General features: G+C 46.7%; 1 protein-coding gene across 4 annotated transcripts in view; it reads left to right on the top strand.

Moving 5' to 3' along the window:
- Positions 1 to 2,702: 2,702 nt before the first annotated feature.
- LONRF3 (LON peptidase N-terminal domain and ring finger 3) overlaps positions 2,703 to 17,307 on the top strand; it is a 56,891-nt gene continuing 42,286 nt past the window's right edge. For all 4 annotated transcript variants that reach the window (XR_014506938.1, XM_083422308.1, XM_083422307.1 and 1 more), the window contains exons 1-3: positions 2,703 to 5,586; positions 12,889 to 13,007; positions 14,326 to 14,448. Coding sequence is in view for 3 of the 4 variants with exons in the window: in XM_083422308.1 (XP_083278434.1) it covers positions 4,725 to 5,586; positions 12,889 to 13,007; positions 14,326 to 14,448 (1,104 nt within the window). In the remaining variant the exon portion in view is untranslated. The remainder of the gene's footprint in view (positions 5,587 to 12,888; positions 13,008 to 14,325; positions 14,449 to 17,307) is intronic.

The following is a 17,307-nucleotide window of genomic DNA, read 5'->3' as shown; positions in this document are numbered from 1 at the left end:
CACTAATTATTTCTAAGGGTTTGTGAGAGATTTGCTCACAACCCGCTCTACAGGCAGCATAGAAAAACAGGTGGGGAAAGGTGTTGTAGCCTTTCAGGTGACCTTTAGCTGAAAAACAGGGAAATTTGTCAGGAATGAAATTCAGTTTGTTTGTTTGCTTTCTTGCGTGCGTGTGTGCACGTGTGCTTCCTTGTTTGCTTAAAGAAGAATTGCAGTTGGCATTGTGCTGCATACAATGAAAGTTAAAAGAGACTTGAAGTTTGTTGAAGAAGAAGCAGCAGGGAAGTATCCCTAAACTGTGTAACTCCACTCAAGGCCTTTATCATATTGTATTGTATCGTAAAACCTTTATTGGCATCACATACAAACATACAAAACAAATCAATACAGAATTACCACTTCCCCAGTGGCACAAAACATTTGCTAGAAGAAAGGAGGCAGAGCAGTCTATCCTCACATCTCCAGGGAGATCAGACGTCTGCAGTGTATTTCAACGACAAAAAACCAAATAGAGATATTTAGCCACTAACTTGGTGAGCTCCTGATCATTCGCCAGTAATAGAAAATGTATGACCTCTGACTCTGGTTTCCATATGGGGATACAGAGTTGATCTAGAAATTGCTAGTGGAGATCAGTATATAGTTTACAATTGAAAACCATATGTGTGAGGGTTTCCACCAGGTGGTCTTCACATGGGCAAGTTCTTTCTCCTTCCACCCTACCAGAGAACCTTCCCCAAAGGAGATTTGATGGATTTGAATTAAACCTGGCCCTCGAAAATGCCCTTCTTTCTTAAGGGTCAAGGCCTTTATTAATTATTGTGGGGAACTGGGGGGACTGTTGGCCAGGCCGTAGTGTCACTGTTGCACGGGATCCTTGGCATAGAGTTGGAAGGGGCCACAAGGATCATCCACTCCAACAACCTGCAGTGCAGGGATATTTTGCCCAGTGTGGGGCTCAAATCCATGACCCTTAGATTAAGAGTTTCATGCTCTACCGATGGAGCTATGGACCCAGTTATCCAAACTTCTTCTGTTCAACTGAGCAATATATGCATTCAGAGGGGAAAGAAGAGCCTGCTGGATCAGGCCCCATCTAGTCCAGCATCCTCTTTTCACAGAAGCAAGCTAAATGCCTCTGGGAAGCCTGCAAGCAGAATCTGAGAACAACAGCGCTCTGGATACATCGTCGGAGGCAATGTATTCAGAGATGTATTGCCTCCGACAATGGAGGTAGAACACGGCCCTTGCAGCTAGTAACCACTGAAAGCTTTATCGTCCATGAATTTTTCTAATCGTTGCAACATCCAGTCTAAGCTGCTTCCCACCACTCCTTCTTGGGGGGGCAAATTCTGCAGTACTTCCTTTTGTGATCAATGCCTAAAAGGTAAAGGTACCCCTGCCCATACGGGCCAGTCTTGACAGACTCTAGGGTTGTGCGCCCATCTCACTCAAGAGGCCGGGGGCCAGCGCTGTCCGGAGACACTTCCGGGTCACGTGGCCAGCGTGACATCGCTGCTCTGGCGAGCCAGAGCCGCACACGGAAACGCCGTTTACCTTCCCGCTAGTAAGCGGTCCCTATTTATCTACTTGCCCCCGGGGGTGCTTTCGAACTGCTAGGTTGGCAGGCGCTGGGACCCAACAACGGGAGCGCACCCCGCCGCGGGGATTCGAACCGCCGACCTTTCGATCGGCAAGCCCTAGGCGCTGAAGCTTTTACCCACAGCGCCACCCGCGTCCCCCCGATCAATGCCTACATGACACTTTAAAACAGGAGTGGGAAACGTGCACCCCTAAGGCTGCTAGCCTAATTGCAAAAGCAAGTGGTCAGTTGAGACAGCTGGCAAGAGCAATCTGACCCTCCCCTGGACAAGGAGAAAAGGTGTCAGCAAACTAATGTGGAGAATTGAACTCAAGAGTGGGAAAATGAACTGAGAAACCAAAACCAACAGGTTCACCCGTTGCTAACCCCAGTCATCTTTGCTGACAGCCAAGAGCCAGACTTGTCTGATATCTTAAATATTCAGCACTCATTTAATTTATGAAGCCCCTCTGCTTTCATCTCCAGCTAATATTTTTTTCATTGCGAGCAGTTAAGCAACTGCCTATTACAGTGGTACCCCGCAAGACGAATGCCTCGGAAGATGAAAAACTCGCTAGACGAAAGGGTTTTTCGTTTTCTGAGGTGCTTTGCAAGATGGATTTTCCTAAGGGCTTGCTTTGCTAGACGAAACGGCCCTGCCTCTCCTGTCATGGCAACGGTCACTGCATGCACGCACGCTCGCTTTCCCGCTCCTCCGGCTCCCTCTGACCTTCCGGCTGATGGCTCCTCCGGCTCCCTCCCACCTTCCGGCTGACGGCCGACCTTCCGGCTGCCTCGCGCCGCTGCCCACCCCCCTCACGTGCTCCCCTCAGAGAGCTGTTGCTGCCAGCAGCCAGCATTGCAGCCAGAGTCGCACTCCTGAGCCCCGCCGCCCTCCAGCAGCCGCGTTGCGCAGTGGCCACAACGCGCGGGTGAGTCCAAGGTACCGGCTGCGGCAGCTGTCCTGCTTCTCCCTGCCCCTCCCCGCCGTTGTTAGTGTTTAAATGCAGTGGTGCTTCGCAAGCCAAAAAAACTTGCACAACGAAAAAACTCGCGGAACTAATTAATTTCGTCTTGCGAGGCACCACTGTATATAATAGCTGCTGAGCAAAGTAGCTGTTCAATAGTGGAACAGATTCCCACAGGAGGTAGTGGACTCCCCTTTCTTGGAGGTTCTTAAGCAGATGTTGAGTGGCCATCTGTCATGTGTGATCTAGTTGAGATTGCTGCATTGCAGGGGATTGGACCAGGGAACCCTTGGAGTCCCCTCCAACTCTGCAATTCTCCCATCATTGCTTAAGTCTCCTCCTCCCCTGGGTCTTCCCCAGGCAATCTGAGACTCGGTTGCGGTGCCTGTCTTTGCTCCTTCCTCTTCATACCTTCAATGGTTTTTGGAGACCAGAAGGTAGGGGAGTTGCGGCAGGAGAGGCTCTTCACCATCCAGACTCCTCTCTGCCTCTTGGCCTCCTTCCTACTCTGCTTCAGCTTTTGCCTTCTGAGCTTTTCTCTCCCACAGACATCTCCAGGCCACTAAGCCCTGTTACCTCTTCAGCTTCCAACACTTCCTCTTCCCAGGCTGCTCCCTCTTCTCCCTCTGACCACTCATTGTTGTCCCACCACCAATCCCCAGGTTCTGAACCTTCTTCCCTTAGGAGTTCCCCAGCTAGTTCCTCGCACCACTCATCTGCATCCAGCTAGGCCATGACACTTCCTGGGAATGCTGAGGATTGAATTTGCAACCTCTGGCACTGAGCTGTCGCTCTTCCCCAAGTACCACCACATCCTGGCTCCATTTTATCATCATCTGAGCCCTCCCTTTCAGCAAGCCTAGTTGAGCTGTGAGCCGTGCTGAGCCACAAACACTTAACAAGTCTATTATAGGGAGATGTGTAAAAGTTGTTCATGCCCCCATTTTTTATTCTGGGAGCTTATTTACAAACTGAGAAAATCTGACCCCCTTTTTCACTCATCTTTTCATAATTGCATTATCAGTTTTTCTTCCTGGCTCTTGCTTTGATGGCCACCTGTTGCTATTTTCAATACCCTTCATCGTAAGAGTGATTCCCACTGTGAGAGGCAATTGGCCACTTGATCTCTGAATGAAGATATGCTTGCAGCAATGACACATTTTTGCTGTTTGTTTTGAAATCTAAACCTTAGTCACTTTAAATGTGCCTCTCCCAGCTATTTGAGGCATAATTCACCAAACTGTAGCTCTGCAGACAAAATTACATTAAATGGGTCAACTGCGATGCAAAGTCAATGTGTATACTGTAAACACACCGAAGCACACTTAAGGGTAAGTAGAGCAGTTCACTGTAATGTGATGCACTTGCAGTGGGGAAGCCTAGCTGCCTATCAACTGGCTAAGCTGGTGTGCTCAGGGGATGAAGCTACTGGAATGTTTGCAGACCTGCTTCTGTAAGGGAAGGGAATGTTGTCAGTTTCGGGAATGAAAGCATGCAGGTCCCCAAGGACAGAGGGACCACCTGAGAGAGTTTGATGCAGCAGCTTACTCCTAGGTAAACTAAACTGGATGCATAGGTTTGCAGTTCTGCTAATCCAAATAAGAGGAGCCTGCTGGATCAGGCGAATGGCCCATCTAGTCCAGCATCCTGTTCTCATGGTGCCCAACCAGGTCCCTTTGGAAAGCCCCCAAAGCAAGACCTGAATGTCCAGTCCGAGTTTCTGTGCGCATGAGTAGCTGACCTGTACAAATCAGCATGTGCACAAGCATTTGAACACACGCAGAGACACCTCACCGTGTACAGTGCAACGTGTGGACACAGTGCATTTCTTTCGTATGGGGCTTCCGTGGATGGGATCTTGGGGAGCTCTTGTTAGAAACGAACGGCAGGCTGAATCCTGCCCCTGTTTACCCACCCGTGTTGTGGGGTTGCTTCGGCGAGCTAACTGAAACGAGGAGGTGAACCCAAACTCCAAGCGCTTCCCTCGTCCTGCAACTCGCTCGCAGCAACAACACATTATAAAACTGCCCGGGTTTTGTAACCATCCCGCACGCCGCTGCCCAATGAGCGGCTGCAGCGGGAGGAGGGCGGGGTGGAGAGAAGGAAAGCCAGGCAGACAATCGCATTGGCCTTTTGATTTTTACATAAGTATTTTGCATAGATGAGGTACTCTCATGAGGGGCGTGTCTGGGGAGGGAAGCCGGCAGAATGGAGAGGCTGGCGCTTCCACAGAAACAGACGGGCAGCAGCAACAGCGCGGTGTAGACGCTGCCTCTGCCTCTGCCTCCTCCAGCTTGTCGCGCTCCGCGGCGCCACTTGAGCAGCGTGCCCGCCTTCCCGAGCCGAAGCCACCCACCGCCTCCGCTCAAGCAGCCCGCCCAGTCATGGGCTCCCCGCAGCGGCAGGAGGAGCAAAAGCTACCAGCTCCAAGCTTGGCTGCCGAGGCTCTCCAGGCGCGCGGTTCAGAGCGCTCTTCTCCCTCGGCTTCCGGCGCCCTCTCTGCGTCCTCGCGGCCGCCAGAGACCACGATGCGCCCGCCCGAGTGGCAGGGGATGCTCCAGAGGGCAGAACGGTGGCTGGCGCAGAGCGGGCAGCTCCCCGAAGTCCTTCGGCTCTGTCAGCTGGCGTCGGACAACACTCGGCTGCTGCGCGCGGAGCAAATGGGCGAGCTGGTGGATTGCATGGCGCGCAGCATCCGAGTGAAAAGCAGATCGGCGCCGGTACGTGAATGGGAGGTCTTTGGCTGCCACAAGTGCCAAGGTTTCCTCTACGAGCCTGTCTCGTTGCTCTGCGGCCACACTTTTTGCAAAAAGTGCCTGGAGAAGGAAAGTGGCCAGGCGGCAGGATGCGGCATCTGTCCAGAGAGCAAGGGCGCTCTGCCCCGGCTCCGGATAAATGTCGTCCTCAGCAACCTGTTGGCCAAATGCTTTCCTGAAAGAGTGAAGGCGTCGCAGCTCCGGTGTGAAGGGAATCTCTTATATAAGGAGAAGAATTTCCAGGCTGCCCTTCAGAAGTACAACGAAGCGATCCGGTTAGGTAAGTTACCTTGCGATGCGGTCCGTAGGTGAGGTGGGCAGTGGATTACTCAGCGCCACCTTTTCTTTTCTTTTCTTTTCTCTCTCTTCCTCTCGCTTAACCAGGGACCTGTGGGGTTGTATTTCTGCTAGCCTGCTCACGCGTGAGCGTAGAACGCGTTATTCCCTTCCTTTCTTGCTGACTCGCAAATGAGCGTGTGAGTTTCCTCGCTTTGATGGGGGAAAGTGGTATTCTTGGCGGGGTAGGGTGGTGTGGTTGAAACTTTTCTCCGTGTTTTTATCTATCTGGTGACTCGTGCACGTGTGCAAGCTACCACAGGAAGTTTCCGTTTCCTAGAAATAAATACCCACGCAGTGGCGTAGCGTGGGGGGTGCAGGGCGGCCGGCCGCACCGGGCGCAACATCTGGGGGTTAGGGTTAGGGGCGCAAATCCACGGGTTAGGGGGCGCAAATCCACGGGTTAGGGGGTGCAAATTACTTGCCTTGCCCCGGGTGCTGACAACCCACGCTACGCCACTGTACGCACGTGTGAACCAGCTCTTTGTCACTCCTTTGACGTTTCCCGTTCTCCTTGCAACTTCTTAAACTTTTCTGAGGGACACAGAGGTGAGGTGGCCAGCTGCTGTTATTTGTTAAACTGGCCCTGCTCTCCAGCCCTGTCTTGTATCCTGACAGGCAGAAATTCAACTGGTACAGCTCTTGGCAATATGTAGAGCTGCTGCTGGGGTGTGGGTGGATGGGTGTAAAGGTATAGCAGCAGATCAGTAAAAAAGAAGAAGCCAGCAACCTTATACAGAAGATGTGCACCGATTGTTATGAATCTGAGTTTATTGTACTCCAATCGCAGCTTGTTTTGACAGATTTAGTATTGGTGTTGGGTCACTATTGTGAGTGCCTAAACAAGGGCTCTGTTTGCCGTGTATGTTATCCAGGGCAGATCAGTGTAACTGCTTGTGCATAGTGTGGTACCTGGTGAGAGTGCGCATTCATACAACCAATGTACCCCACATCTACACCTGCCATGTAAGAAAGCTCTTCTTGCCTGTTGGCAGGATGGAATAGAAGGTAAATACAAACATGATAAATTACAGCTTAGTAACACTGATTCAGACCTTCAAGGTAGTCTTATCACCACCAGTGGCGTAACGTGGGTTGTCAGCACCCGGGGCAAAGCAAGTAATTTGCGCCCCCTAACCCGTGGATTTGTGCCCCCTAACCCCCAGATGTTGCGCCCGGTGCGGCCGGGCCCCCCTGCACCCCCCACGCTACGCCGCTGATCACCAGTATGCTTCTGGCCGCCTCTCATCTTTGTATAAAGCCAAAGTGTATTCAAAGAACGACAGGTGTGTTTCCTCTGGGATGCTGACGGTATCAGTTAATGTGATGGGTTTCAACCTGAATACTGTATCTTGGTCAGCTTATACTGCCGGCCACGAAATACAGTGGTACCTCGGGTTACATACGCTTCAGGTTACAGACTCCGCTAACCCAGAAATAGTGCTTCAGGTTAAGAACTTTGCTTCAGGATGAGAACAGAAATCGCGCGATGGCAGCGTAGCGGCAGCAGGAGGCCGCATTAGCTAAAGTAGTACTTCAGGTCTGAACCTAACAGTTTCAGGTTAAGAACGGACCTCCGGAAGTACTTAACCCGAGGTACCACTGTAGAAGGGGATCTAAGTACCCACCCCCCTCCGAGGGGTGTAGCCTGCAAGGTCTTTAAAAGGTTCGGCGTGACTAAAATGTACATATGCTGATTTATATGTACAGCTATAATATAGATCCGTAAGCTGCACGGTGCTTTGCAGCATGCTGAGCTGCCCTATAAACAAAGTTGTTGTTGTTGTCGTCGTTTTTTTTTAAAAAAAGCTTTTTTAAAAGTAGAGGAAATGACAGGAGATCACGTAAGTCCCTGGACCGCGCACACGATTAGCAACACCCCCTAACTAGCATCTAGCCCAGGAACGGAAAGAGCAATGAACCCTGGCTGTGTCTTGTCCATCAGGCAAACCCTCACCTTTGCATCCTCACCAAAGTCTTGTCGATTCCGTCCGAAGTGAAAGTAGGTCAGGAGAACAGTATGTTGCATAAGCTTAGTAGCCCGGTCTTAATTCCCTGCCCCCTTCCTATGGAATGGTTGTGTAACGAAGCACAGGTCGCGTTTTCCAAAGCATCCCACTGGCGGGCTGATCATATTTAGTTAAATTGCCAATGACTCACTGCTGTGGTCTCTTGCTCACTGGAATTAGATTTTATTTCTAGATGTGAACAGTGGCTTTTTGTCTGCAAAGGATCCCCCCCCCCCCCAGCGCGCGCGCGCCGTCGCCGCCGCCCCACGCATTTCTCTTTGAAGCAGCATGCAAGCTAGGATTAATAGACACTGTTGAATTGAGTGAAATGCCTTTTTAAGAAAGTATTGATTGTGCTAAATCGAAGGGGTCAGTGTCAGTGATTTCAGAAACTGCGGAAGCTTTTCCATAAAGAATTTTAATTTACCTTTTCTGTAGCAAGAGGCTTGACACATGAATCCTGCTGGCTTTTTTAAAAATCTTTTTTCTTTTGGCAAACTATTGCATAACTTCCGATTGGTAGCTGTGTTAAGTATTTTGCAGCCAAAAAAAAAAAAAAAAAAAAAAAACAGAGAGAGATCAGGGGTTCTTTGTGGCACCTTTTAAAGATGAAAGGAAAACTCTTGGGATGCCATGAAGTTTTTGTTGTGTTTAGGGGGAAAAATGTTGAGCCATAGAGCATCATCTGTAGTGAAAATCGTAATATCAAATCATCAAATCATGCAGCCATACCATGTAACCATAATATCAAGCAATCGTTCATACAGCCATAAATAATAATAATAATAATAATAATAATAATAATTTTATTATTTATACCCCGCCCATCTGGCTGGGTTTCCTCAGCCACTCTAGGCGGCTTCCAACTGAATATTAAAAACAATACAGCATTAGACATCATCACAATATCATACAGGCATAATATCATACAGTAATAATTTGACCCTGCATTTGACATGAGTGTTTTAGCTCAGTACAGTAGTGCCTCTGGTTGTGTACTTAATTTGTTTCAGAGGTCCGTTCTTAACCTGAAAGTGTTTTTAACCTGAAGCATCACTTTATTTAATGGGGCCTCCTGCTTCTGCTGCACCACTGTTGCATAATTTCTGTTTTCATCCTGAAGCAAAGTTCTTAACCTGAGGTACTATTTCTGGGTTAGCGGAGTCTGTAACCTGAAGCGTATGTAACCTGAAGTGTATGTAACCCAAGGTACCACTGAAATCTGACCTGGTATGCAACAACTTCCTGTGTCCACTAATTGGTCTCCGTCATCCTTTCAAAACTGGTTTCTTTTTTAAGGAAGATGTTAGAGCATCTGTTTTGTGTGTGGAAGGTCCTGGGTTCAGTCCTTGGCATCTCTGAGTATGGGGGGGAGAGAACCCTGCCTGAGACTCCGGTGAGACATTGTCAATCAGCTCAGTGCCGGATTTATGTATAAGCTAAACAAGCTATAGCTTAGGACCCCACTCACTTGGGGGCAAAAAAATTTAAAGGGAAAAAACTGGGTGTACATTTCCAAAATATAAGATTAAAAAAAATAAAATAAAACCTACATACAGCAACAGTGTTTTGGGTTGTGTAGGCTCCTGTGATGTACAGAGGTACCTCGGGTTACAGACACTTCAGTTACAGATGCTTCAGGTTACAGACTCCGCTAACCCAGAAATAGTACCTCAGGTTAAGAACTTTGCTTCAGGATGAGAACAGAAATCGCGTGGCAGCAACGGGAGGCCCCATTAGCTAAAGTGGTGCTTCAGGTTAAGAACAGTTTCAGGTTAAGAATGGAACTTCAGAACTAATTAAGTTTTTAACCTGAGGCATCACTGTACATATTTTGTTATGTGCAAATGGCTTTAGGTCCATAAATTACCATATTGCATATATTCAACACAAAAAACAGCGGCAATTTGTTGTTGATAAAGGACAGCTGGACATATAAAGGGCCCCATTACCTTCAGTAGCTTAAAGGTAAAGAGACCCCTGTCAGTTAAGTCCAGTCACGGATGACTCTGGGGTTGCGGGGCTCATCTCGCTTTACGTGCCCAGATATCACGCGGACCCCCCTGGTTGAAATTATCAATTTGTCCCTTAACACAGGGACATTCCCAGGGGAGCTGAAGGAAGCAATGGTGTGTCCGCTTTTAAAGAAAACTTCACAAGATCCTTTAGATCTATCTAATTACCACCCAGTTTCAAATCTCCCATATCTGGGTAAGGTAATTGAGAGAGCAGTTGCTGAACAGCTTGGCAGGTTTCTGGAGGAAACATTGGCTTTAGATCAATTTCAGTCTGGATTCCGTCCTGGTTTTGGAACCGAGATGGCTCTGGTCGCCCTAACAGATGATCTCCGCAGACAATTGGATCGAGGCGGGTCGGGACTGCTGATTCTCTTAGATTTGTCAGCAGCCTTTGACATGGTCAATCATGATCTTTTGGACCACCGCCTCGCCGATGTGGGGATACAGGGCATAGCCCATAAATGGCTGTGCTCTTTTATCTCTGGTTGGGGACAGAAGGTGGCACTAGAGAGGGAAATGTTGTCGCACCACTCCTTGGTGTGTGGAGTGCCGCAGGGCGCAATTCTCTCCCTGATGCTTTTTAACATCTTTATGCGCCCCCTTGCCCAGATTATCCAGAGCTTTGGGCTGGGCTGTCACCAATATGCTGATGACACTCAGCTCTATCTGTTGATGGATGGCCACACTGACTCGGTCCCGAACACACTGACCAGATGCTTGGAAGCTGTGGCTGGATGGTTTCATGGGAGCCGATTGAAACTGAATCCTTCGAAGGCAGAGGTCCTCTGGCTGGGTTGGGATGGTATGGGGATGAGGGACCAACTCCCTTCTCTTGCGGGGGCCCAGTTAGTGCCATTGCCTTCCGTTAAGAGTTTGGGTGTAATCCTTGACGCCTCCCTTTCCATGGAGGTGCAGGTTACAGCAACAGCAAAGGCGACATTTTTCCACCTTCGCCACATCAAACAGTTGGTCCCTTACCTTTCCCACCCCGACCTGTCCACAGTGATCCATGCGATGGTCACCTCCAGACTTGACTACTGTAATTCGCTCTACGCGGGGCTGCCCTTGAAGCTGTCCCAGAAACTCCAGTGGGTACAGAATGCTGCAGCGAGGCTCCTCACGGGGTCTCTGCCATGGGAGCATATTCACCCAGTGCTTTTCCAGCTGCATTGGCTCCTGGTGGAGTCAGATTTAAGGTGCTGGTTTTGACTTTTAAAGCCCTTCACAGCCTAGGACCCTCGTACCTACGGAACCGCCTCTCCTGGTATGCCCCACGGAGGACCTTAAGTTCCACATATAGCAACACCCTAGAGGTCCCGGGCCCTAAGGAAGTTAAATTAGCCTCAACCAGAGCCAGGGCCTTCTCAACACTGGCCCCAGCCTGGTGGAATGTTCTGTCTCTTGAAACCAGGGCCCTGTGGGATCTGATCTCTTTCCGCAGGGCCTGTAAGACAGAGTTGTTCCACCTGGCCTTTGGCTCAGAATCAGTTTGATTCCCTCCCCTCTTTCTTTTTCCTTTCTCCTCCTATGAAGAGATTGCTCCTGAATTGTTTTAATGTTGTATCTTAATCTTTTAAATTGTATTTTAATCAACTTGTTTTTATTATTGGTTGTTAGCCACCCTGAGCCCAGTCTTGGCTGGGGAGGGCGGGGTATAAATAAAAAATTATTATTATTATTATTATTATTATTATTATTATTATTATTATTATTAATATTATTGGACAAGGGAGCTGATGTTTGTCCACAGACAGTTCTTCCATGTCATGTGGCCAGCATGACTAAGCCGCTTCTGATGAAACCAGAGCAGCGCACAGAAACGCCATTTACCTTCCCGCCAGAGCGGTACCTATTTATCTACTTGCACTTTGACGTGCTTTCGAACTGCTAGGTTGGTAGGAGCAGGGGCCGAGCAACGGGAGCTCACCCCGTTGCGGGGATTCGAACCGCTGACCTTCTGATCTGCAAGCCCTAGGCTCTGTGGTTTAGACCACAGCGCCACCCGCACTTAGGGCCTCATCAAACCTAAATCTGGCCCTGATCAGCATAGTCAACGTTGAGTTAAAAGAACCAGTAGCCTAGATGTGCCTATTAGGCAACTGCCTTCATTGCAGGGGTTGGACTAGATGACCCTTGGGGTCCCTTCCAACTCTACAATTCTATGCAGTTTAAGTAGTTCTGCCCCTATAATTTCCAAAAGAAAAGCTTCTGGGTTTTCTTATTCATGTATGCTACTACAGCGACAATAATGTTACCCGCCCTCAAAATGGAAAGATGCAGAAATCCCAGCAAAGGAAGAATGGATACAAAAATGTACGGAGTATGCAGAAATGGTGAAATTTACCGGAAGAATAAGAAATCAAGATAACAAACATTTTCTAAAAGAATGCAAATGGTTCATTAAATATTTACAGATAAATTGAAAACAGATAAAGAACATTGGCGGGATTCTTGTAATAACCTGCAGTTTCATAAGAGTACATATTTAAAGTAGATGAATAAATGAGCAAATTAAGTTAATTTGGATATGTGGAAGATATTAAAAATAAATTTAAGGAACCCCAGAAAGGGGGAAGGAAGTCAAGTTTTGAAATGTTAAAATGATTGTAAAATTAGTGAAATGTATAAACCTGAAAAGCATTAATAATAATAATAATAATAATAATAATAATAATAATAATAATAATAAATAATTAATAAAACAACTATGATTCTACATTTTATGTGGATGGTGCTGTTTCAATTGCATTAGCAGCAGCGCCTGCCTCTGAACATTGCAAACAGAGGGAGGGGAGCACTGGTTCCTGTCACCCTTATGTAAAGTTTATTTAGCATAGAACACACTATGAAAAACACTGTTTTAAAAATCAGGAAATTCATGTTTTAAACGTCACTGTCTGCTAAGGTAGCCTTTTTTGATCCACCCTTTTGTAGAAATAACAGAACCTTCATTTCCTCCCCACTGATTTATAGAAACTGTGTGATCTTATAGCTTTGTCATCACCTGTGTTTATGAAACTCCTGAAGAGCTTGTGTAAGACAAACATGATGGCTCTTATAACACCAGTTCCTGAGAGCTCCAGTTAATTTAAAACTTAAATAATGGATGTTTCCAAGACGTACCGGAGACGAAGTGATTATGAAGGATACTGTATACATCAGAAGTGCCTATAGTTCTTGTTAATAGTTGTACTGAGTCAATGTTCCCATTACTTCCAGAGCCCAATGATCATTTGTCATATAGCAACCGGTCCCAGGTTAACTCACTTTTGAACTGTTGGGAAGAAGCTCTGAAAGATGCAGAAATGGCCTGTGATCTCCAGCCAACATGGATAAAGGTGAGTGCCAGTTTCAGATTCACATCTTTTTTATGTAACTGAGCAAATCGTCACTGTCCGTGTCACAGTGGAAATAAATGTCTCTGATTTATGGCCAATTGGCAATTCCTCAAACAGGCCAGCAGATTGCGCGCAGTTAAATTTGTGATGGGAAAAATGCAGTGGTAACTTCTGAGATTGCAAATAACTCCACGCAAGTTACTAGTCCACAAACGTTTTGGTAAAGGTAAAGGTAAACGGATCCCTGACCATTAGTTCCAGTTGTGGCCGACTCTGGGGTTGCGGCACTCATCTCGCTTTATTGGCCGAGGGAGCCGGCGTACAGCTTCCGGGTCATGTGGCCAGCATGACTAAGCCACTTCTGGCGAACCAGAGCAGCGCATGGAAACGCTGTTTACCTTCCCGCTGGAGCGGTACCTATTTAGCTACTTGCACTTGACGTGCTTTCGAACTGCTGGGTGGGACTGAGCAACGGGAGCTCACCCTGTCACGGGGATTTGAACCGCCAACCTTCTGATCGGCAAGTCCTAGGCTCTGTGGTTTAACCCACAGCGCCACCCGCGTTCCCCAACGTTTTGGTAGTTTCTGGCAAATTGGTGGCCTGAAAGAAAAAATCAAGTTATCAGCTACGTTTACAAAATATTCTTCCTTGCCTATCCACTTGGAGGTAATTTTGCTCACTACAGATGACCTAGTATGGCAGTGGTGAGGAATCTGAGGCTCATGGGCAAATGCAGCTCATTAGATATCTTTGTCTGTCTGTCAGGACTCTCCATAGGCTACACCTCCTCTTCCCAGCCCTCACCCTCCTTGAGTGGTTTTGCTTGGCTGAAATTTCTCCTTGATCTCTGATAATGGTTTGTGTATGCATGCTTTTGCCTCTGGCCTTGCCCATCACTGTTATGTGGCCTCCAGAAGACTTCTCGGAAAGAATGTGGCCCTCAGTAAGAAAATGTTTATCGGCTTTTGTGGTATAACAGGGCTGGTGCACTTGCCGCCTTCAAGATGCTGGTGCACTATAGGTCTTCTCTGCTGTATCCCCAGAAGCACAGGAAGGGCTGTAGCTGGGTGGCAGAGAATTTGCTTCACATGCAGAAGGTTCCAAGTTCAATTCCCAGAGTCTCCAGGTACGACTAAGAAAGACTCCCTCTCTGGAACTCTGGAGAGCCCTTGCCAGTCCATGTAAACAATACTAAACTTGATGAACTAAACAATGGTCTGACTCTATACAAGGCAATTTCCTGTGTTTTTACTGCATATGTTTAAGTTGTTAGGTGAGCCTAGGAAAAGGCAGTGATGACTCAATTCCTTCTTGCAGGGTCACTTACGGAAGGGACAAGCCCTTGTTAAACTTGGGAAAACAGAAGAAGCTTTTCAAGCCTTTTTATTCTGCCTTGCCTTGGATTCTGGGAACAAAATGGCCAAATCAGAAGCTCAAAGGGTGAGTCCTATGTATCTTTTTATCTGATGTCCACATCTCTAACCGTAGCACCATCTCCTGCTTTAAAAAAGAAGCCAACCTATAGCTTGCCAGTTTATCAGTTTATGGGATGTGGTTGTGCTTCATTATGCTCTCCACTATTGTATTGGCTGGGTGAACGTTATGTAAGTTATTTTGGAGCAGGGAACTGTCACCATCTTGTTGCCATATGAAGCTGCCAAGCACATCGGTGGTGCTGTGATGGAGAGGTCACACTGAGTCCTTCGCAGTGCACATGACAGACAGGCAAAATAGCAAATCAGATGTTTGTTCAGCCATCGGTCTTGCCCCTTTTGCACCATGCTCACTTTTTATTTTATTTTTTTGAAATAATATTTATTAAAGGTTTTATAGTTACAGAAGAAAAAAAAGAAAAAGACGGTAAAAAAGAAAATTAAGAGACAATACATCAAAAATAAAAGGAAAAAAACCAATACATCAACACAACAAGAAAAAGCAAAAACATTTAAAAACACACCCATTTTCCATATCTTTATCTTTCAATGACTTATTTCCTCGACCTCCTCCCACCTCCCATTTTTGTATTCCAGTTAATAATTAAATCAGCAAATCCTTTCCATCTTTCACTGCTTTCTATCATTTAGTTGTCTTAATTTATTTTAACCTTATCTTACCATCGAAATCTTAAAATTTATCTGTACTTAAATCCTTATCATATTTCTACTAAAGTCATGTAATTTCATTCCACCATTTCCCAACATTCCTTAATTATGCTATATTACTCTAAATAAAATTTTAAAAAAATTCCCAATCTTTTCCCACCGTCTCTTCCCCCTGGTCTCGGATTTTGTCAGTCTTTTCTATCAGTTTCATACAGTCCATCAACATGGTGCTCTTCTATCCGAGGCTCTTAACTCATCTCCCTGTCCTGTCTGCAGATTTCTTTTGAAGCCACAGATTAAGTCCCAAAGGGTTTCCATCTTAGCAGCTCCTTGATTCCATCTCGACAAGTTAGCCCATACTCCATATTCGAAGCTGTAATCCAAAAGATGTTCCAGAACATACTCCAAAGACCCTTTGAGGCTAAAGGGCTGCGCATCTCCAATCTCTCCCTCAGTGCCTCCCTCCATAGGGAAATCTGCACATCTTCCCTTCTTCAGTCCAAGCGGGGCACCGTCTCTCCAAATCTGACTCTCAAGCTCCATCACCTCTGAATTCAGCTTATGTCCATCAATTTGTTTCTGTGGAGCCAAACCATCCACTTGAGTTTCTTGAGATACAGAAGCAGTTTGTTCCATCATCTTCTCCAGAGCTTGCCATTTCAAAATGGGTTCCTGAGTCACATCCCGAGTAGTTCCTGTAAAAGTGTTCACTTTTTGTTCCAAATCAGTTACATTTTGTCCCAAATTATCAACTTTCTTTACCGCCAAGTCCATCTTCTCATGTAGTTGTTCCAACAAAGCATTTATTTTGTAAAATGCATTCACTAGAGCTTCTTGTTTTGCTATTCTTATCCAGGGTCTTATCCAAGGTCACTTATTTCGCACAGTCCTTAGTTCTTGGTGGAAAATTCCACTTCGCTGTTGCAACAGTTTCAGAGGCTCCCTCTATAGGAAACAATTTCTATTTGTATCTATCCTTATAATTCCAAGTCCAAATCCAGTAACAAAATTACCATTCCACTTTTCTCCTTTTTAAGTGCCAAGAGAACAATAAAAAGGATATATATCTCTTATTCAACTGTCCATCAGGATGTATTCCATTCCCAGTTATTGATTTTCTCAGATCGTCAATCTTTTTGACAGCCCGATCCCAGGCTCGAGACAGTGGTAAATTATCTCGTCTCACTCACTCTCCTGCAGGTTTAAACAGTCCACAAAGAATTCCCCCCTCTTCTCCTGCTTCCAAGCAGGGTGTTCTTAAATGATATCTTAAATGATGAGAATTTAATGTTTTACAGAATACTTTCCCCAGGCTTTAGCTTGCAACGTCTTTGCTTTGATCTGTTTACAAAACGGAAGGCGGACTTCCTGTTTAGACCTTCACGTTTCAAATGCCAAATTACGATGTTTAAAAATTCCAATTTTCTGTTTTACTTACAAATAGTTACTTAGAGTCCAAATGTCCACAGGAAAAGTTGGCGCTTTCTGGCAACAGCAATGCGGCTTCACTCCTTGAAAGAAGCGGTTGATTCGATGTACCGCGCCGCTCACCCCACGTCGCTCCGGAGCCCCGAAACCGGGTCTCCCCGCGAGTAGGGGAGGCGCAAAAGGAACCTGCCGAATCCCAAATCCACGGGCTTCTTCCGCCCGTGGTTTCTAAAGGGTCTCCGCCTCGCCGTGGCGGTCAGACCCTAATTTCCAAGGAGCGGATTCCTCCCGATCGGAGGAAATCCGCCATTACCAGAAGCGCCAACCCGGAAGTCCACCATGCTCACTTTTTAAAATGTAGGGTGTTCACTTCAACTTTGATCCCCACCACTTCATCAATAATATTTTTTTAAAACTGCTTCAGGGATTGGTGGTGAAGTTGGCATGGATCTTGTGACTTTCTCCCTTTGCAAGTTCCCCTTACTTGTAACTGTATCCTGGTTGCCCTACATGGCTCCACCTTTCCCCCATCAGCTCCTTCTTCAAAACCCACCTTTCCCTTAGAAGCACTTAGCATAACCCCATAGTTCTCATGCCTCACGTCTATTGCCCATGGGTTTCTAAAGTAATTGCATATTGTTCCCGTGTCTGCCCTCTGCATCCATCTCCCTAATGGCATTGTATAAATAAAAAACAGCCATAATCATGATTTTTAGTCCACTTTTTGTCAGCTGTCATATTAAACCTCTAAGCCAAGTCATGTCATCAT

Source organism: Podarcis tiliguerta (genome assembly GCF_965153285.1).
Source record: "Podarcis tiliguerta genome assembly, chromosome: Z".
NCBI lineage: Eukaryota > Metazoa > Chordata > Lepidosauria > Squamata > Lacertidae > Podarcis > Podarcis tiliguerta.
This window is presented reverse-complemented; position numbering and strand designations above follow the sequence as displayed.